Source organism: Thermobia domestica, chromosome 5 (genome assembly GCF_964235325.1).
Source record: "Thermobia domestica chromosome 5, izTheDome1.hap1.1, whole genome shotgun sequence".
Classification (NCBI taxonomy): domain Eukaryota; kingdom Metazoa; phylum Arthropoda; class Insecta; order Zygentoma; family Lepismatidae; genus Thermobia; species Thermobia domestica.
In genome coordinates, this window is record NC_137458.1 from 49,620,829 (window position 1) to 49,644,714 (window position 23,886).

General features: G+C 33.2%; 1 protein-coding gene across 6 annotated transcripts in view; it reads left to right on the forward strand.

Annotated features, from left to right (window-relative positions):
- trh (PAS domain-containing protein trachealess) overlaps positions 1-23,246 on the forward strand; it is a 941,131-nt gene extending 917,885 nt beyond the window's left edge. For 5 of the 6 annotated variants that reach the window (XM_081758674.1, XM_081758676.1, XM_081758677.1 and 2 more), the window contains 2 exons: positions 8,301-8,458; positions 18,275-23,246. In XM_081758674.1, coding sequence (XP_081614800.1) covers positions 8,301-8,458; positions 18,275-19,384 — 1,268 coding nt within the window. In that variant the 3' untranslated portion in view covers positions 19,385-23,246. The remainder of the gene's footprint in view (positions 1-8,300; positions 8,459-18,274) is intronic. The other variant, XM_081758675.1, reaches the window with a different exon arrangement.
- Positions 23,247-23,886: the final 640 nt, after the last annotated feature.

Consider the following 23,886-nt stretch of genomic DNA (forward strand, 5'->3'; position numbering starts at 1 on the left):
TATAGGTAGTTCCGGTTAAACGTCTCTAAATACAGTCTTGTTCAAAGTATTTTGGCCAGCCATCTTGCTTCAAAAGGCCATATTTTGACAACTATATGTAGGAAATTTTAATATTTGGATTCTAAATAAACATCTCAATTGGCCTAAGAAAATTAAACCTAGTTTGGCTTAATTCCGTTAGTAAACAAGCTTGGAAGGCTTTTCAAAGAGGTGTGGATGGATTTTTTTTAATTGGTTTGCTACTAATATGAGTGAAGAGTGTGGTATTGTGGGAGAACGGAATATTTTACTGTTCCTGATGTGGGTCTTAATTTTTTAAACCTGATTAATTTTACCATTATTGCTTCAAGTAGACTACTTTGTGACTATTTTAATGTTAAGCTTACATACTATTATATCATTTGCGTTTCCAATGTTGTGACAAAATTGTAGTTAATACCAGTGGCGTCATTTGAGCCTTCAAGGGGGGGGGGAGATTTGATTGTTCTCCTATTGAGTTTAAGATTAATGTATGTAATATACTAATATTTTTTTATATTAACTTATATGGGAATGTCTTGTCACCTGCGAGTAAAATTTGAAACAATGCCAGTGGTTGATACCTATAAGTTATGTTTGATTTAGGTAAATATTTCACATTCCTACAGAAAGAAAGACAATACTGCCTTGATGCTTTGTTTAAAGGGAAAAATAAATCCTTTTCTTATGTCGTTATGTACCGTATGCTGAAAGATTTTTTTTTTATATATATAAGAAAGCTTATAGTCTTTTGAAAGAGAATGTGATAGCTGTCAACTCACGTACACACTTGTCGTGAGTTGGCGCCGTCGTCGTTTGGAGGGGATTTAATCTAAGAATCCTCCTTCACAGGCGACACCATGGAGCTCTGTGTCCTTCAGCGTTCGAGAGAGACTTTTACAGTAATGCTGTCCTTGCAGAGAATTCATGAGTAGAACAGATGAAAATCATGTAGATGTGTGCTCCTTATTTGATTCAGTGTATTCAAGAGTTTATATATATATATATATATATATATATATATATATATATATATATATATATATATATATATACAGTGGCGTATTTAGGGGGGGGGGCTTCCGGGCTTAAGCCCCCCCTTCGAAATCTTACTTAGTATAGTAAAGTAAATGAAATATCCTGCAGAATTTTCACATTTCCAGGCAAAGCCCCTCCCGAAACAAAATCGTAAATACGCCACTGTATATATATATATATATATATATATATATATATATATATATATATATATATATATATATACTGAAAGTTCTTAATGATTACATAATTTTAAAATGGGCGACTTATGAATGTAAAAAGAAAAATCGATCAAAATACGGTAAAAAATTACATATAAGTAATTTTGCTTATGTTTAAATTTCATACAACTAATATATTTAATAATATAAGCAGGGCAGTAGGTCCTATACATAGCCTACTACGTAATTAATAGATACTGCGTTCTATCCTCAACACACTGCCATGATCATAATAGTTATTTCCTTTATGTAGATAAACAGTTTTCATTCTTGCTTGATAATCTGAAGTTCCAAGTCGAACTCCATGGCCAGCTATTATGATTTTTTTTTTTTATTATTGAAACAGGTGATTGGCTGGTATAGTAGCCTTACAACAATACAACAATAATCCTTCCAAAATTTCTTTTCACTCATGTTTAAATTTAATTTATCCTAGTGTAAAAAGATTTCATAAATTTATCTGGAAATTTGTGATTAAATAAATTATTCAGCCTGTACGAAAGCAACTGAAAAGATTAATGTGTTTTATTATTACAAGTAATGTGTCCGTTACTACTAGGAGAATCTGTGTCACGGTTAGAGTTATTTGAGTCACTGTTAGGAGTATTTGTGTCACGGTTAGGATTATTTGAGTCTGTGTTAGGAGTTTCCGTGTCACGATTAAGATTATTTGAGTCTTTGTTAGGAGTATCCATGTCACGGTTAGGATTATTTGAATCTGTGTTAGGAGTATCTGTGTCACGATTAGGATTATTTGAATGTGTGTTAGGAGCATCTGTGTCACGGTTAGGATTATTTGAGTCTGTGTTAGGATGTCACGGTTAGGATTATTTGAATGTGTGTTAGGAGCATCTGTGTCACGGTTAGGATTATTTGAGTATCTGTGTCACGGTTAGGATTATTTGAATGTGTGTTAGGAGTATCTGTGTCACGGTTAGGATTATTTGAATGTGTTAGGAGCATCTGTGTCACTGTTAGGATTATTTGAATGTGTGTTAGGAGCATCTGTGTCACGGTTAGGATTATTTGAATGTTAGGATTATTAGGTTAATTATATATACAATTTTATATATATAATTGTATACGAGATTCATGGCAGTTAAAATCGATAGTCGTTGATACTAGCACTATCTATTGGCGTAACAATTTATGTAAAAGAGGGCCCCGGAGGGCATTTTCACTTTATTTTAACCTGTAGAAAACGCTATGTTGTTCGTTGGCACCATTTTTTAGAACACCCAATATATGTTTTAAGTTGTACAATATCATAGTTAAACAAACAATAAAGTTTAATGTTAGATCATAAGTGTGGTGTATATCTCATTAACCATACTGTGCATGTTTGTATTGCTAGTCATAATGAAAAGCCAGATTAGGGTACCAGTTTTACCTCAATAAGTGGCATAGTTCTGGCACAACATCAATTTTTAGGTTTAAACAGAAATTAATTGTTTTTATTTTCTCGAAAACTACGCATGACGATTTAGTCACCCATATCATTTTGTTCAGTTCAATGAGTAGAATCGATCGGTATATACGTCATCTTAGGCAGAGGCGGATCTAGAAATTTAAAACTGGGGGCAACCACACCCCCAAACTATGATAGACATATCATGAGCTTACTATAAACTTACAAAAATACATAAATAATAACTTAAATTATTTTTGTTCTTCAAAAAAAAAATTAGGGAGCCGGGGCCCCCCGGTCCTAGGCTAAATCCGCCAGTGATCTTTGGACAAAATATTTTCTGTTAAATGCCAATATTATTGTAGAGAAGCTCGATATTTCAAAAAGCTGCAAAAATGACTGACAGTCTGTTCTGAATGTTCAACTGAGAGAGAGAAAAATGGTGACTTTAGGGGAGAAAAAAAACATCACATGATTCTTCTCGTAACTCAGAGAGCATACTAAATTGCATGAAACGTCGCTAATGGCTGTTGTTTCTGTCACTCCGAACTATAAATCACTTCTGCAATATCAAATTCTCAGCCAACGGACCGTCAACATCGTCCTCTAATTGTCGTCCCTGCGTGCTGCTTGTGTCGAATTGTGTGTGTGGGTTAACGGTTTTGCCGTTGTTGAGAGAGCAAGAGCACTACTACCACAGGTGGCGCACAAGTCGCACACACGAGACAGACAAAATCATCGTTCAACAAACCACAACTGCACAACATTCCGGGTAAAAGATTATGATGTTAACAACAGGTGGCGATAATTATATTCAAAACTTCCTCCCTCCTGTTGTAGCAAAATTTGTATAGATCGTTCTCCTACGAGAAAACGAAGATTATTATTATGTTATTTGTTTCGTGCAGTGACGGTATGATGCTAGATAATGTGGGTAAATCACTTGACTTCATGTTATTTGACACTTCCGATGCCCCGTCCTGGGAAAGTAGTTCCCGATTGCGCTTTCTGTGCCTGCGGTCTCGGATTCGATTCCCAGAGGGATACTTGCCTTGGCTACAAACCCGAGAAGTGGTACGGACACCACATCAAGCAAGATGTCCTAACTTAATAACCTTGGTTCTGAAAATAAATTTATACACTCTAAATAATTTTGTTAATACATCACTGTGAAGTTCTAGAAATTCATTACTGACTTGAAAAGTTCAACTTATACCCTCTATCCTAAAAAAATATAGCTACAGTATACTCACGAGTATCCGGCCTAATGTAATGGAAGAGCAGGACGGATATCAAAAAAGCTGGAATAGGCCGGAATTCTTTAAACTCACTAAGCATACCCCAAGAACAATTTACGAATATTGTACGTACTGTACAGCTATAATCAGGAACAGCGGCAAGCGTACTGTATTGAGATTCGTTACACACTGACGAAACAATGAACAAGAGAACGCTGTACTCAGGATTGCCACACTCGAGACTCGTGATGATGCCAAACACGGGTCCGAATTATGCTAGATTTTTGTAAATTATGCCAGAATTTTAAATTATCTTTCCTAACTAATTTTAAAGACCCGCCCCTACGTATCTTCATTATTTTAATGAAGTGTTTCAACTGTATTCATGTACAAAGCTAATATGACGCTGTCAGGAATGATAATGAAATAAATTGGTAAATGGCACATTATAGGGGAGGAAGGTCGAATTTATATTTTATGAATGGATAACATTTTAAGAAATATTGTATGTACACAGCATGCCGCTTCCGACACAGCCCTGAAGCATTTCTTTTAGTGTATTACTAGCTGTCCCCTGACGCTCATCCCTCCCCTCTCAAGTTGTAAATTGAAAGGGAGAGAAACATCCCATATAACCAGACATTCAGGTTTCAGTTGACAGTAATAAAACTATGATAAGTAAATATATTTTGTAGAGTCACGTTTTGCTATTTTTGAGCATTTCTCTGAATTCAATAATAAATTACAACCAGGGAAATACTGACTGGTTTCATTGTTCCAACCATCGCTTCAACTAAGAAGAATAATTCCCGACGGTCCTTGAGCCATCTAAATTTTCGTTCTTTTTCTGTTCACCAGAGGGAAGAATGAAATTATGCTAGATTTGACCAAGATGCTAGATGCTAAATGTGGCTTCACTGGCTGTACTTTTCCTGCCACAACTTGTATTTTGCACACGACACGTAGGAGGATCGTAGCAGACGTCTGCTTCCAATGCCTTGGCAATATTGCCAACGCAACGCCGTGCCTTCCTTTATTATTTAAAAAAGAACTAGGCCGGATAGTCGCGAGCCGGATACTCGGGAGTCTACTGTAATTAGAGTTGACACTTTTTCCGTATTTTACACTTTAAAAAAAAATGTCCTGTTTCCTGATTTGATTTAATCCGTGAAGTATTTAAGAAAATGACAGTTTCTGTTATGAAAATGAGGGTAAAAAATCTCAATTCTTCATCTTTTCTTGCTTTTTTTTTTTTAACTTAAGCTATCTTCTTTTAGAAACATCAAAATACCTTGGAATTTTCTTCAATCTCTAAATACTCTGCAATGATCTTATAGCTGTTTTTTTTTTAAATAAAATGTTCTAAATCTAAACATTTTAAAATCCATTCAATCACTTTTATTTATTATAATTTAGTTGAATAAATATCAGTAATAAGCACGCAAATGTGTGTGTAAGTAATAACCAAAATTTCTCATGAAACATTTGGTGTCATGTGGAACTTGTCACATTTAATTTTGCATCTTTCTTTCTTTCTTTCTTTCTTTCTCTCTCTGTTGCAGCACCAAGTTTCATGAAACCTGAGCAAGGAGTCTGAAGTCGAAAACCCTTATATGATGTTTTGTCACGAGAAATCTTAGAATTTAATATATATACAACTCCCTGCGAAATTGAAGTTTGGTGCTCTACCCTTGAATAATCACACTTTAGTACAATGTCAACTTAACTATTTTCTTGTACGTCTGTAAGCCTTTTGTATTGACAGAAAATTTGGCAGTCATACTGAGAAAAGAGAGCGAGAGAGAAGTTTTTTCTACGATCCTTGCCAATTTTTCTGCAGATAGTTCTACAGAATATCACCAGATGACGCTAAATATCACACGCAGAGAGCCAGCCATCTGTGAAAGAGAAAGCGTACTACGTTCTTTTCTTCGTAGCATCTTAATTTTATAAAAACTTTTGGATTGTATTAATATTGCCTTTTGTTACGAAAATACACACACATATATATTGGTTATAAATGAACCAATTTCAAGGTTGACTTTATGCTATTATTTCTTGCTGGATTGGAATTTATGCGTTGTATGTACGTGATGATAGATTCTGTTAGTGGCAGAAACAGGGGTCAAGCTAAAAGTTTACGCTATATCATCACTGCTTATGTAAAATTTAGTGGACCAATTGAGTGAATCTTAAGTTCAGAATATTGGATAAGCTTTTGGCATAGTTAACACGCGCAAATTCTTCCCTAACTCTCATAACTATGGATTTGTTGGATGCTTAAACAGGGCTTTCAAAGTGTTCACCTTTCGGCCAGAAGAACATGTTATAATGTCGATTTTATCTGTTCTGCCCGAACATCAGAGTGTAAATTTATTTGTACGTATCAGTGGCGTATAGCAGTAGGGGGGGGTCTGGGTTTTAACACTCCTTCAACAAGATATTATGAAGAAAATACGCATTTACCATATTAAAATACGGTTATTTAAAAAAATCCTGAAACGATATTAACTTGGAAGCCTCAACTCCCTGCCTCTTATTGAAACTTATAAGTATATACAAGTATGTCACTATTGCATACAATTATATGTCACTGGGGGCGCGGTGGCTCAGTGGTAGAGCGTTCACCTCCGGTGTTTGGGGTCCCTGGTTCGATCCCAGCTCGCGCCGTGTGGACTTTGTGGTGGACAAACACCGTGCTCGTGGGTTTTCTCGGGGTTCTCCCGTTTCCTCCCACTTTCTTCATTCCACCATTTCACTCATTTCTCATTATCACCGTCTCCTTTAGCCTAACTGGCATAACCGTGGGACGTTAAACTTAAAGATTTCATTTCATTTCATTTTATATGTCTGTTCAATTGAGAGTTTGGTTAGATTGACATGTATGACGATTAACAATATATAACGTCAAATTTGCGGACGATTTCTATCGATTCCTTTGTTGTCGGTGATATTGAAACACGTTGGGGTTGTTTTTGAAAGTTTTTGTTTTCTTTGTTTTTAGGGTTTTCATATACAGTAAGGTTACGATTGACACATCCGTATGCAATACCGAGGTTATAATGGGCATGACCTAATACGCGAACTTGAATCCGGTGTAATCAGCGAGGTCCAGATCATCGTGCAAGATCAATTTTTGTAGTATAGGCCGTTCCTCACCGACTATCTCTTCTGTAAGAGAACTAGATTACAGGTTTACATTACCGGTCCCGCCTGAAGAGCACGGATAATAAAAAGACGCTGAAATATTGTCATTGGAATGAGTTGCTAGGACGTGAATAGTGAACTTGAGTTAATCTATGGATCATAACATTCAATCAAATTTGATCGAACTAAATGGTTCTTTATATAGGTTATATGTAATGGCATATTTAGGATTTTGTTCAGGGGAGGGGGCTAGGGGCAGATCCAGGACCGACTTCTGGGGGGGGCAGTGGGTTGTCATACTGCTATTTTTAAGGGCTCCAAACTTTTTGATGGGTTTTTATTTATATATATAAAATAAGAAAGTTTCCTCTTCTGGGGGGAAAATCGCCCCCCCCCCACTGGATCCGCCCCTGGAGGGGGCTATACACAATACGGAGAAGCAAGGGCCAATTGTCCGTGTGAGTTTGAGAATTAAATATATTTTAATTTATGCATAAATTGGAAGTTTTAATGGCAAGAATTGCAGACTGGTGAATCTTGTGTGATATGATACACACAAAAATTTAGCAGTGAATCTAACCTTTTATTCTATTCATAGAAGAAGGAAGCATCCTCTTGGCCTATCTATTTTCCAGGGCTATGTAAACCCCCTTCTTGATTTTCGTTAATTCAAGCATTTACCTTTCTTTATAAGTAAACGATGTAAATATATTAATACCTAACGTTCCGTTATGTTGATATCCGTGCAAGTTGGTGTGGAACAAGTTTCGTTTATCAGCTCCTCTTAGTTTTGGTGTAACTGACAACGGCCGACTTGAATCACAACTAACAACTATCGAAAATGTGATAGGAGAAACTAAAGAAAATAACAACTAAGAAAAAGAAACAGAAAAGTAGAATGGACGAAAAAAAATTCTTACATGGAATGAAATTTGACAAATACAGTAGTATTTCTGAACAAAGAGCATAAGAAAATGTAAAATCAATGAAATTCTTAGAAGTGGTAAGAAGGATTATTGTTGTACGTGGAATGTGAAACACTCACAAATTTTTTCGGGGGGGGGGGGCTTGAGCACGAGCGAGCTAAATACGCCACTGGCTATATAGGTATGTACCCTTTGTGTGTATATATACTGTACAAGTTGAAATTCATCCTGTTAGACTTTTTATATAGTATTCTTTAAAAAAAAACAATTGATTTTAGTAAAATTTCTCCATTTTTTCTTCCAGAAGGCCGGAGTAGTGGAGGTGCACCAAATCAAGATTCTCACAGATCTCCGCCAGACATCGAAGATGGGTCCTCGGAGCACGGGGAGCAAGGGAGGGGGCACTTAGACCACGTCACTCAACTTCAGGGATCAACGCATTTACCAGGGGACGCGACTCAGGTACGTAGAGGAAGGTTTGTACAGCCCAGTTATGTTTTTTGAGTTACTTTTTGTTCTCTTTACTAACGCAGTTTTATAAGTTCAGTTTTATTTAATCTACTTACGAATATTATAAGCACATCGGATCAAATATTAGTCTCTTTCTCATACACTTGGTAACACTGCTCTGGCTTGAATAACTGTATAGATTCTTTTTGGAAGTAACTCGACAAGGTGTTTCAGGTGACGTGGATACCAAAAAGAAAAACAAAATCTCGTTCTTCATTAGATCTCGTACTTCCAGTAAAATATGGCCACTGCTCCGAATGTTCTTTGTAGGCCAGACAGACCCGTAGCAAACTTTCTGATGTTTGTTAGTATGCATTAAGACGAACTTAAGTTACCTTCCCTCGAAAAAAAAAAAAAAAAGCCCCCTCTTCTTACTGTTCTGGCTACGGGCCTAAGATCAAAAATAGTTTCTATAAGTTGCCTGAATGTTCCTTAAACCAAGTACAAACATTGAGCCCAGTGAACACAACATCTCCCCATCTTTGAAGATGGGAGTATATCCACTCATATTTATCATGAAGATGGAGATATGACAACACCTGGTCACGGACAATGTTTAAATAAACATGTTGGTTCATGTCCACACTCATCTGTATGAAAGGATTCACGTCTGGAACGAGAAGCACCACATACCATCACAGAACGTCTTCGAGATTGAACCAGTGCACTTGACGCCTTGCATCAAGAGACCGCAAACTGAAACGCGACTCGTCGTATCACACTATACTAATGGCGCCAATTTCTGTATTTTTTCTTTTGGAGAGAGGGTCATTCAGGTTTGTTAGATATAATCTAATAAGGCATCAATGAGAATATTTATACAAATACGTAGGTCGAAGCAAACTTCAGGAGGGTCCAGGTCATCTCGCCAGCGCTTCAGGATCGACGTCCTTGTACACTATGCGTTTTACAGTCCGCCACAGTCCAGGGTCTATCTTCTTAAGTCCATTGAGGACCAGCAGCTTTATTCGCAGAAGTGAAAAGGCAGTACTCGTGGTACCTGACTTCAAATGTCAATTCCATGAAGTTCCTTTCGCATTTACGGAAATTAGTTAATCGACCTGCATTTATGGACTGCAGCAATTTCTGTCGGATTTGAAAACGATTTTTGTTGACTAGTCCTGAAACTTGTCGGCACCAGTCGAAAATCTTTTTGACCACCAGGACAATAGCACTTGTCGCGTTCATATGCATGTTAGACTATTCGTTGTAGACACATTGAGTAGTCCACTTTGGATCGGTAACGTTATTTGCTATGTGCTTATGGGCACACCCAAACTTAATAGTCTCTTGAGACATTTTGTTTCATCTTTGCTTCGACCCATCTTGACGAGCTGTTTCTATGCAACCGACTGCCACCATCATTCCATTTAAATTTCTATGCAACCGACAGATACCATCATTCCATTTAAATTTCCTATGAAACCGACTGACACCATCATTCCATTTAAATTTCTATGCAACTGACTGGCACCATAATTCCATTTAAATTTCTATGCAACCGACTGACACGATCATTCTATTTAAATTTCTATGCAACCGACTGCCACCATCATTCCATTTAAATTTCTATGCAACCGACTGGCACCATCATTCCATTTAAATTTTTATGCAACCGACTGGCACTATCATTCTATTTAAATTTCTATGCAACCGACTGGCACCATAATTCCATTTAAATTTCTATGCAACCGACTGGCACCATCATTCTATTTAAATTTCTATGCAACCGACTGACACCATCATTCTATTTAAATTTCTATGCAACCGACTGGCACCATCATTCCATTTAAATTTCTATGCAACCGACTGACACCATCATTCCATTTAAATTTCTATGCAACCGACTGCCACCATTATTCTATTTAAATTTCTATGCAACCGATTGCTACCATCATTCTATTTAAATTTCTATGCAACCGACTGGCACTATTATTCCATTTAACTGCACTGGTTATCCGTCAACGGTAATGGGTTATTCACTTATACGTTACCAATGAATCATCGTCTATAACGACAGAAAGGAACAACTTAGTTTTAAATAGGGGTGGCTAACTTTTTGTTCGATGTGCTAATGATAAAAACGTAAGTTTATTCCGTGATATTTGAAATGACATAAGGTGTTCACTTGTCATACCACTTCTTTATATTTTTTTTTCAAAATTTTGCAAATATTTTTTAGCGTTATTTATTTATTTATTTATTTTTTTTAGTTTTACATTTTCTTAAGTCGCTGTGCTTTATTTTTCACTTCTTCGTCAGCCCAATAGTTTAGAAAGGTGCCTAAACGAAAGGTAGGGCACTAACTCCCTATTAAATGTGTCGGTCTACGAAATATGTATGAGTAAATATCATTTCTTTAAAAAAAAAAAATCGTCGGTTTGTGCATTACAGAATTATACGTGAACAAATACACAGTTACGGTATAAATCTTGTCATCCTTTGACGAGTTTTACGGTGTAGCTCCGAAAACTATGATCAAATACTTGATGAAATTTATACATGATTACCACGGAAGTAGGCCTATACTATTGCCAAAAAAAAAAAAAATCGAAACTACAAAATCCTATTCGCGCCTATATCAAAATTAGGCGTGAACATACACATAATTACACTATGAAGACTTTCAGTGATTGAAGGCTTTTGTAGTCTAGCTTGGAAGACTGTGATCAGGTCCTTATCAAATTTACAAGCGATTACCATAGAAGTAAGCCTATATTGTTGCAAAAGAAAAATCATAAAAACTACAAAATTCCATTTGTGCCTATGTCAAAATTATGTGTCAACACGCATAATTACAGTATGAAGACTGTCAGTCATTGAAAAGTTTTGTAGCCTAATTGCGAAGACTGTGATCAAATCCTTTTCAAATTTACACGCAACTACCGCGGAAGTAGGCTTATTCTGTTAAAGAAAAAATCATCAAAACTACAAAATTCCATTCGTGCCTATGTCAAAATTAGGCATGAACATACACATAATTAAAATATGAAGACTATCAGTCGTTGAAAGGTTTTGTAGTCTAGCTTCGAAGACTGTAATCAGATCCCTATGAAATTTACACGCGACCACCGTGGAAGTATACACTTTCCAAAAAGAAAGACAAAATTGGTACGTTCTATTTCAAAGTTGTGCATGAACATAACCTTTAAGCACCTACATTTGGACGGGTGAAAGTTAAAGTGGTGTAAGCCATTTTGTTCCAACTACAAAAATAAATAAATAAATAATAAACACAAAACCCAGATCTAGATAAGTCAATTTGTTTACAAAAAAAGTGAAGTAAATCAAAGTTTTATTCTCAAAGATTGCTGATTTGAACAGATTACTGTGAAAGTTCTAGTTGTACAGGAAACAGTTGTTTTGTTTCTCAGAAAAGAGGTATTACTCAGACAAGAAAATATGATTTACGCCAATTAAATTTTCACCCGCCCATTTCAGAAGTTTGATATGATTCTTTAATTGTAGAACTGAAGAAAATGAGAAGTTAAGAGACAAGTGAACAGATTTTTTTTTATTTCTTTCAACAAAACTTATTATTATTACATTTTATGTTACTTGGTTTTGTATTTTATTTTACAATATTTCTGCTGAATGCATAGCTTAATAGACGAGTTTCTGGCGCATGCACGTGAATAGGACTATCATAATGTGTTGATAACTGAATGTATAAAATTAATATTTACAGCTTATCAAAATGGAAATGTATAGTAGGTTAATTAGAAACTATTCAGAAATTAAAAATAGGTACCTTTATGTGAACTTACTGATTCCTTTTTTTAACACTAGTTAAATGTTTATTTTTTATTTATTTGAAGAAGAAATCAGTAAAATAAAATCATTAAAAATTCCAGTTGTTTTCAAAGAAAACAAAAATAATTCACCATATCAATCAGTAGGGGAAAAAAGACGAACGAAGGTGGTCTAGCTCTTTAGCACGATTAAAGGTACATAAAAAAACGAACAAAGATGGTGTAGTTCTTTAACACCATTAAAGATTCATAAAAAAACGAACAAGGATGTGTAGTTCTTTGACACCGTTAAAGATACATAAAAAAGGGAACAAAGATGGTATAGTTCTTTAACACCATTAAAGATACATAAAAAACGAACAAAGATGGTGTAGTTCTTTAACACCATTAAATATACAAAAAAGACGAACAAAGTTGGTCTAGTTCTTTAACACCATTAAAGATACATTAAAAACGAACAAAGATAGTGTAGTTCTTTAACAGCATTAAAGATACATCAAAAATGAACAAAAATGGTTTAGTTCTTTAACACCGTTAAAGATATATGTAAAAACCGAACAAAGATGGTGTAGTTCTCGAACCGTTAAAGATACATAAAAAGAAAGCAGTAATGTATTGACAAAGGGAGAAAAGTTAACAAATATAGAATTTTTTTCTGCTAAGACAGAACTAAATATTTTATTTAAAAAAGTGTTTCCAAAAGTACACTCAAGCGAAGTTCTTATACTTTCACTTGTAATTTTTTTGATCAGTGATCTTTGCTCCCAGAATGAAAAACTAAAAATATCCAAATTTTAGACAGTAGTAGTGGACATTATAACGACAAGGTCATGAACAGCAACATCTTCAAGTAATGTTCCCCTTTAGAAAAAATGGACCATATGATTAACATTGGAAATTGAGATTGCTTGTGGTTCCCGAGGATATTTTAACCTGATGAATCACGGATCTGTTAACATATCCCCTTAATTTCCCTTTCTCTTCTATATATATATACATATATGCACCGATACTGCTCTTTATATATATTTTCACTGTGGCTGGCGGCTTTATCCAATTTGAGTAGCCACATTTTATCTACTGTCATCGTTGAGAAGTTGCAAGTAACTTGGATCAATGTTTTATGTGTAATGCTCAAAACTAGTCCGATGAACAATGCATGTGTCCCAATGCAAAATTTAAATTAGTTTAAGTGAAATGTTGCAAAATAACCGAGGTAAGAAAATATAATTTTACAAAATACGATCGATCGATCACACACACACACTGGACACCACGTTTATGTGAAGGAAATGTAATAATCTTAACTTACAAACGACATTTCTTTTAAATGTAACTTTCAGTGCTGAATATTTTTTTTTATTATTATTATTATTTTTAAACTTTTTAAGACTAGGGTTGCCAGACACACTGTATGCACAGGATTGCAATCTATTTTCCTATCATATATGAAGGTTGTACAGGATGCATATCTATTCTACATTTGCTTACTAGTACGAGCAGTTCAAATTTTCAAGCCGTACCAAAGAAGATACTCTCACTATGGTAACCTTGTAAAAAAACATTACATTCTATGATAATGGTAAATTTCAAGGGCCCTATGAAGTTCATGAACAACTTATTAATCAAAATGGTCTGATTAATTAAATAAACTGTTAAAAGAAGTTATACATTTTTTTAAAATATTAAAATAACTTACGTATTACATACAGTATATGTTTAGACATATATTTTCTATTACTGGATTATTATTATTATTATTATTATTATTATTATTATTATTATTATTATTATTATTATTATTATTATTATTATTATTATTATTATTATTAAGCCTATTATTTCTTATGGTTCAATTTTGCCTCTTACTACTACTGATGATCCAATGTCTCTATAATTCAATGGGCCTTAACGATGTTATCTATGGACTAGGTAACCACTAGCACACCAAGTACTGTTGTTCTCAACTTATTCGCCACAACTACTCTACGTGCTTTGTGCAACGAATATTTGCATTCAGATCTTGGTCGGAATTCTATAACCATTTGCTAGCTACAATTAGCTAAGCGTAACACTCTTAAAAAAACTCCCAGCCAACGGTACAAACATTCTTTTATAACTTTAACATCACCAACAGAATATAAGGAACAAACATATCTTTTCTTTTTTTCTTACTGCCGAACACTTGACCCGATTATTCCCTACAACATTATTATTATTATTATTATTATTATTATTATTATTATTATTATTATTATTATTATTATTATTATTATTATTATTATTGTTATTATTATTATTATTATTATTATTATTATTATTATTATTATTATTATTATTATTATTATTATTATTATTATTGTTTGAAAACGCGTGTGCTGTATTTACAGTGGAGAACTAACTGGTTCATACTAGCTTTGCTTTCTTAAATAACTTAAACTAAAAATACAAATCGCTTAGCAAATCAACGATTATTTTAAAAATAATGAGTGTATGAGTTTTGCCGACTAACTGGGCATGTAGGCTTCATCAGACACCCACGTTGGGCTGTCCGATGAGTGTCTGATGAAGCCAACATGTTCAGTTAATTGGAAAAACTCATACACTCATTATTTTTAAAATAATCGTTGATTTGCTCAGCGATTTGTACTTTTAGTATACAAATCAAACGAAGTTCGAACATAATAATATACATAGTGTAACTTCATGTTTCCTTTTATCCTAGGTAAGCTGTCACGAACTCACAAGTATTCTCGACTAATTTTCAGTCACAAAATTCCCACTAAATACTCTCAGCCTACCTCGAGATAATTGCATGACTGAATCGATTTTATTTTCTTTTTGCACTGATTTTTTCATCAATAGCATCTACAAAGCACCAGTTAAAAAAAAAAAAAAAAAGAGAGAGAGAGAGAGAGAGAGAAACAACGCAGGTGGCCTGTAGACAACCTTTTCAACTGGAACCATAGTTTTTCCCACGACGAACGCCCTAAACAATGTACCTTCGCACCACTCGCTTTAATTACTTTCCTGTTTCTTCTGTTTGTTGCGGTTGATTACATTTAGTCTTTGTTTCTTAAAAAAATCATGATTATATTTCCTTACTTATTTTTGGATAAGACAATCGTTTTTTTTTTCTTTTCTTTTAATAAGTAAAACCTGAAATAGAAGAATCATGTAAACTTTTGTATAAATACTGTGTAGCATTATTTCTTTCATATTTGGCAGAAACATCTCTTCATAACGTTTAATTATGTATTCCTTAACATATGAGTCAATCAATATTTAGCAGCGAAATTTGGTCTGTATGTCAAAGAATACTACTGTTCTTAAACTATACTAAAGGCTCTTCGCTAAACTCCCACCACCACCACACACACATTTTTAAATTTAGTGAACAACTTAAAGGCAGTTAAAAATATAAAAACGTAGAAAGTGAGCCAGGTAATATCTACAAAATGCTATTAAATGAATTAAGACCCTTTTCCAAATCTTTTCTTATAGGCCAGAAATTCCAGTATACAGTTCATGACATCATTATTGTTGGGCACCCAAATGTATACACTATACGAAGGGGTCTTGAAAAACAACTATTAGTTCATATAATATCGTTTGTATGTAGATACTATCTAGCTCAGTTTCTACATTTCTTTTATATTCTTCATTGTCTTTAAGTTATTTAAGATACTATCTGGCTTACTTCTTAAATATTTTGTTCTTCATTTCTTTAAATTTCTTCAGATATTATCTGGCTCAATTTCTAAATTTTTATGTTCTTCATTGTTTGTAAGTTATTTAAAATATTATCTGGTTCACTTTCTAATTTTTTTATATTCTTCATTGTCTTCTAAGTTGTTTAAGATACTATCTGTCTCACTTTGTACATTTTTTATATATTCTTCATTGTCTTTAAGTTAGTTCAGATACTATTTGGTTCACTTTCTAATATTTTTATGTTCTTTATCGTATTTAATTTATTTCAGATACTATCTGGCTCACTTTCTACATTTTTATTTTCTTGTCTTTAAGTTATTTAAGGTACTATCTGGCTTCTAAATTTACTTTTTAAATTGGTTACTTTCTAATTTTTTTAATATTCTTCATTGTCTTTAAGTTATTTAAGTACTATCTGGCTCACTTTTTAATTTTTTTATATTCTTCATTGTCTTTTAAGTTATTTAAGGTACTATCTGGTTCACTTTCTACATTTTTATATTCATTTCCTTTAAGTTGTTTAAGATACTATCTGGCTCATTTTCTAAATTTTTTGTATTCTTCATTGTCTTTAAGTTATTTAAGATACTATTTGGTTCACTTTCTAATATTTTTATGTTCATCATTGTCTTTAAGTTATTTCAGATACTATCTGGCTCACTTTCTACATTTTTATGTTCTTATCTTTAAGTTATTTAAGGTACCATCTGGTTCACTTTCTATTTTTTTATGTTCTTCATTGTCTTTTAAGTTATTTAAAGTACTATCTGACTCACTGTCTAAATTTTTTATATTCTTCATTGCCTTTAATTATTTAAAGTACTAACTGGTTTACTTTCTACATTTTTATATTCTTCATAGCCTTTAAGTTATTTAAAATACTATCTGGTTCACTTTCTACATTTTTCTGTTTTTAATTATCTTTTAAGTTATTTAAGATACTATCTGGCTCATTTTCTAGTTTTTTTAATGTTCTTCATTGGCTTTAAGTTATTCACTAAATTAAAAAAAAAAAACATGGGGATGAAATTGGGGAAAAGGCTTAAATACTATACTTAAACTGTTTTTTTCCCTAAAATTATATTTAAGTAGATTAATTAATTCCAAAAGTTTTATTGCTCGTTGTTTTATTGACACGCGCATATTGGTATTTCCAAATTATGTTGTAGTTATAGTAACAGGTTATTGCTGAGGCCTCAGAACAAGTTAAGCACACATAGAGTTGCCAGGCTTCCGGTTTTTAGCCGGACCACCTAATTCTGAAAGAAGCAAAATTGATTTCCTCCTTTATAAATAAGCCGGACACGTTTTGTTCTCCTTGTATAGCTTTAAAAATAATGCTTGTTAAAAATTGAGGATGTTAAACATCGATGAATTCTGTGAGGAATATTTTTTTTAAGTTACATCAGATGAAGAAGAGTATAGGCTAATTTTTAAGGAATATACTTCTACTACGAATTTCAAAAATTACAAAATAACAATAGCTTTTTAATTATTTTTTTTCCGTATCTAGTTGCAATGGTAAATTTGAGAGAATATTTTCAAAAATGAAATAATAAGTGAGAACAGATACTAGGAATAGTCTCAATGTTGATAACAGTGATAGCAGAGCTTCAAATTTGTACAAAATTAGGTAAAAAATAGTGAAAGTCGTGATAATGAATCTGAAACGTGTTTGTGTGCTACGATGTGTAGCAATTTTTTAAGTATCAAGACACCAATCGAAACAACTTAAGGTGACAAAAATCACTAAACCTGCTTTTTTGTGTGTGAGTCATATATATATATATATATATATATATATATATATATATATATATATATATATATATATATACCAATTTCTCTTTATATTGCCTTTATTATTATTTTAAAAACATTTATGTAATACAGAAGGTTACTATAAACTTAAATACAGGCATTCACAGAACATTTTAGTGTGAAGGGACCAAGTGTTCTCTTTTTTATTTCAGAAATCTGACAACTCTTGGCCCACTAGGTTTATCGTTCATTTTCTAATAATATCCATACATGTAATACTTAATTAATCTGATAGATCATGTAAATTCAACGTTCACACAAAACCATATAAGAATGCCTCTAGACTTCTTTCCATCATCATTAACCAGAAACTAAACACAAAATTATCCTCAATAACCCGCATGCTATATTCATAATTTTGCAATAAACATTAGTTCTCTTTCAATTCATAACAATAATATTGTATTTATTCTGTAATATATTTTGATAAGATTATGTAGTATATATATATATATAATATTTGTGTTGTTCTATGTTTCAGATGGCTTCTGTCTTGAGTGTGAGAGGACTGAAAGATGATGCAAGCAAAGAAGTCATAGTGGAAGCGAGAAGGCGAGCTCAAAAGAGGAAAATGGATGAGGGGCTTACTCGGGAGGACACCAGTTCAAGCTCGGAGGAGGAAGTGGTGTGCGTGAAACGCTCTGTTCTAAGCCCGGACTCTGTTAGTATCAGTAGTTCCTCCGTCCCAGCTCCAGTGACTTCAAGTAACGCAGTGAACAGTAACGTTGTGGCAGAATCGAGTCCTAAAGGCGATGATACCGATCAAAGTAATGACTCTGCACATTGGAAAAAGACATTTAATGGTGCCTATGACTGTTCGGGAACGGGTGATCATGGTACGTCTGTTAAAGACCTTGAACATGCGATGTCGAAACATCTTCCAGTGTTAAAAGATGCTGCCGATCAACCGACGGATTTTAGTGCCGACGCGCTTTTGAAGCAACAAAGAAGTACCATTCAGTGGATCGGCGCTCAACAACCAACGGCACCTTTACCTGCGTCAGCACTTCTGCGTCAACTGTATGCTAATAGGGAGAGTGTGATTCGTGCAAATGTTCACGCCAGTAGGCCAACTTATTATTCGGACATGCAAGGTACATTGCCGACACCACCCGGTAGTGAAGGTTATAACGAGCAAGCAGCTCAGTTTGTTCTTCCGCAAAAGGCAACGTCGCATGATGGTTTTACGAGTATTGTATCGTATTCAGCAACTCCTAGTTACACTGACTATCATTCAGCAATGACTCCACCTTCGTCAGTGTCGCCACGAGAAAAAGTGCATTCTTTCGCCGAGAGCCCAGTGTATTCGGCAACCGAATCGGCAGCCGCCGCGGCAGCGTTACGGCATCAGTATTTAGGAGATTCGCCAGCTCAACCGCTACCGCTCAAACCCCAAGTGTATGCTGTTCATCCGGGAGCCACGGTACCCGGACTAGACGCTCAATATGCTGCATCAACGTTAGCTGATCAGTCACAGTTTTATGCCCATCATTCTACAGGCTTCCACCTTTATCACCCTACAGCTAATAAAGCAACTGCTTATCCGGACGCTCTTAAAAATGGTACAAATTGGTATTCTACAGCATCGTAGTGAAAACAGTGTTGATATTACGTTTGTACTTAGTATATAAAATACGGCACGTTATGCTCTCTTCTTCTTTCCTTATATCAAGCGTATTTTACTCAAGGAGCACAGTGAAAATTTAGAAGGGAGAAAGAACTATGTTCTTAGGAAACTTTAAAAGTGACTCCTTGTGTACAAACAGCGAAAACAGTGTTACCAGTTATTGCAAATATTCACCATACATGTATATACATATATAATTATTATTCAGTTGAGCAGGAAAATTCTGTACATATATATATATAAATAAATATACATACCTATATATACATAAATTTCGGAAGAATAAGAGTATGTAATTTTTTTCTGCTGTGATTAGATAATACATTCCTGGGGTTCGGTGCTTTTTTTTTTTAATTTTAATTGTGCTATTTTGCAACCAATTTCAAAGTGCAATCCGAAAACAAAGAAAAAACTGTTTATACTCTAAATATATTAAATATGAGAAAAAATAATAATTATTATAACATGTAAAATAAGATTCAAGTGTAAATGTGTTGCAAAAAATTAAGCCATTTTTATATTATCATACGTATGTAGGTGAAATAAATTTTGCCAAAAATAAATAAATATATATATATATTAAAAGAACATGTTATCCACAGGAATGTGGTGTGAAGATCTCTCCTAGCTTGTATTATGAACAGCTAAATAAAAATTAGATCAGATTTTACAAACAGCTAAATAAAAACTGGATCTGCTTGTAGTGACTTTGTTTCAAAAAGAATTTGTGCTGCAAACTCGAAGAAAAAATATCCAAATTAAATATATACAAACACATGTGCAGTGCTCAAATAACTTTAAAGTTGCATGTGTTGTATTATTCTATATTCTCAGTGTGTCAGCTTCTGCTACGAGTTCTTGGGTGCTTATGTTGTTCGTCTGTATGGCTTGTTTTATATATAAATATATACATATAAACCGTACGTATATTTAAACTATATAAGTTTCATCCCAGTTGCATTTCTGTGTAAAGATGAAAGGGTATTTCATAGCCAAGTGAGTCTGTATCGAGAATGGTGTCAGTATTATTCTCAAACAAAACAAGAAATGAACATTTAGATGCAAATTAGCAGGTTTTTTTTTTTTCAGTTTAATATTCAATTAATGTCATTACATTGTCAACCATCACTTATGGTATGTAAAATCGAGTAAAAATTGAAAAAAAAAATACTGCGAGCTCAGTTTTCGTATAGGTTCTACATTGCATCACATGTTGCACATTTACTGTGTTTCGAAAAACGTTGAAATTTAGTTTTGATTGTCGCGAAATGGCTATATGTTTAGTATTTGAAAGTTACAATATATTATAATCATAATAATATTAACAATAAATGATGTGTTACCAGATCTGTAAAACAATCCAAAAGTTGCTACTCGTATACAATATTGAAACATAGTTTAATAATTCAGGTGTACATACCCTGATTATTTTTCAGCTAGTTTAACCAATTAGAATATAGATTTCAGCACTGTACTGAGAATTTTGTTCCCTATACACTAAAGGAAATTAAAATTAGAATTGATTAATTAATTTCAAAGCTATTGATAAAAGTATATGTAGGGTGTGTATTCTCATTTTTGCTGGTGACACATTTCTGAAAAACATTACAGTAAACAATTTGGCTCGTACACTGTCATCTGAAAACAACGTTCTTCAACACGATTGAAGTTTCTTCCATATATTTTCCTCTCATTATAAACTAGAAAACAGGATGTCTTGAATAATTGTTGCGGTCTTCCTTCGTGTTAAAATTATTCAAAATTTATACATAATTTGTTAGAACAAACAAAACACTCACTAAAGACACTGAATAAAGACTTTTAGCTTTCAAGCTTTCTATGGCTCGTCAATGGAGTGTAACGATGCGAAGGGAAAATGTAAGGATTATTAAGAAAGATATCTCATCTGTGTCTTTGTCAGTCATTTGGCATCTTATCAGCTTTCTATCTTCAATATTCTTTATCTTTTCTCTTTGCTATACTCCATCGACGAGCTGTCCGACACTTGAAAACTGTCTTGGTTTAGTGCTTTTGTATGTATTTTCTTTTTTGAACGATTTTGTGAAATATGTTCCCCTTTGATTGTTATATGTTCATGCTGAGAATCATGTTCTAACTAAATATAGTAAAATTTATAATAAGAAGCAACCTGACTTTAACTTATTCACTCTACAGTTCCATAGGTTTTTAAATAGTGTAAAATGCATGGATTAATCGGAAGCTTATTTACTAAGGGAACAAAACACAGTATAGTGTAATTCCGTTAAAGTAGCCATTACATATGATTTATCTTTACTCCTGGAAGTAATTTTGTTATTGGAAGCTTTTTCGCGATTAAATTCCAATATCTCATTGACCGCTGAAGATCTGCATTTCTTGTTTTACGGGTTTAATCATAATATTTCTTCAGTGTTTATATCTAGTGGCTAATTTTAACCCCATTTTCAAAACGAAATAAACAAGAAAACCCGCCTAACCTAACTTCTTAATGTAATCAAATAGTATTTAAGAGTGGCTTGTCATTAGGCATACATTGAAAGAAAATGAACCCAGAGGTGAATTGTAGAGCCTATACGGAGCTGCAGCCAACAGAAGAAAATTTGATTTCAATTACTTCAACAAGTTTATGCAAAAGAATTTAACATTTACGATTTTTTTTTCTTTCTTTGAGTTCTTCTTCTTCTTTTTTTTAATTTATTCATTATCATTGGCTTGAAGTCAAAGATTAGTGTATGTGGGTTACTTTAGTATGATTGTAAAGAGATGCGTTTTCATATTCATTTTTTTTAATTAATTTGTATGTGGTTTTGAATGTGTATATATGAATATGTGATGTTTTCTCTCTTTTTTTGTACGTTTTATATGCTCTGTTCATATACATTCCTCTGAAGGATATATATAAATGTCTCTAATATGTATTCTTTCAAACACACATGAAATAATGAGCAGCTTGATGTTATGTTGATAGCATAAAAGAAACAAAAATACCTTTTGGTACAACACACGCTTAGAGCTGGGGATTTGATCACTTGATTATACATACATATATGTATATAAACAAAACGTATTCAAAATAGTTACTATACTTCGTTTTTTTAAAAATCTAATACGTTACAATTCAATTGCAAATATGTTTGTTCTTATTAAGAAGTGCAATTGTTAGTAATTGCTGTTTTTTTAAATAAAAGCGATTTTTTTTGTGAGCAAAATATTGTACAACTATTTAATAAGTCGTGTATAAAAATCTATAATTGATTTCTTTTAGAACCCCATCTTTCACATTGAAGTTCAGGCAAAGATTTGAAGGAGAATTTCATTTGATGAAATTATTGTTATTTATAGACTGTGTAAACTTTTTAATACGAATTTTAAACAATAGATATTGAAAGATCTTTAGAAGAAGAGTGTGAAAATTAAAACGAACTTTACTTGCTTTGTTGTATTCCCAAACATTATCAATATTCTTCCAATCTGTTAATAGCACAGATATTATAAATCATTTAATAATACGCCAGAAACACTTTCAGAATTTGCTTTTATTTATACTTAAATTTAACAGTTCGTTAAAATTATTTGTTTCTTACGACGACATCGGAATAGTAGTTAATATACAGGTTTGACCACCTCTTTTATTTTGTCCACATTCCTATGAATTCATGTCGATATATACATATGATATTCCTACTCTGTAAGCTGATCATTTTACGAAAGCAATGTTATCCAGCTTAGACAGGTTTTACTGTAGTTCTAAATTTAGTAAAAATAAAAATTGATTGCAAATGTTGTTGTGTAGGTACTTCGTTATATTGGTTGTTAATTGTTTTTTTTTAAAAATGTCGTGGTTTGATTGAGTATTCCTTACTGATGTCACTTTAAAAAATCAGAATCAAATATATGTTTAAAAAAGTATTGCATCACGATTTACAAGTGTATACCAAAAATATAAATTGTTAACTTCAACAGTGTGGTACTGTTAACTCTGTTTTCTGTTTACAATTCTGCTTTTAGGATTGACACCTATTTACAATAAACAAATGTATCAGTACAAAATATAGGTCGGTGCAAGGTTGTAAGAATGGTTAGAAATACTCGAATATGCTCTCGAAGAATTGGCCATGACAGAAAATCAAATATGTAGATACAGAACGTTTCCTAAGAGATTTAAAAATCGTATGATTCTTTAGAAGAAAATAGAATTGCAGATATTATTAAAACAAATATATCTTCTAGTTAACATATCAATTTTTAATAAGATGTATGTCTCTCCTGATAATTTCTATTAGTCATCTGCTGAAAGCAGAAATACAATGTGTTGTCTTAATGAGAATATGAAATTATAATTATTTCTAGATTTATTTATTTCTTACGTCGAAAGGAATGTTTGAAACGAAAAAGGTATATGGTTTAGGTTGGCCATTTTAGATGTGCATCCAACCATCATGCAGTATATTTACGAATTTATATAC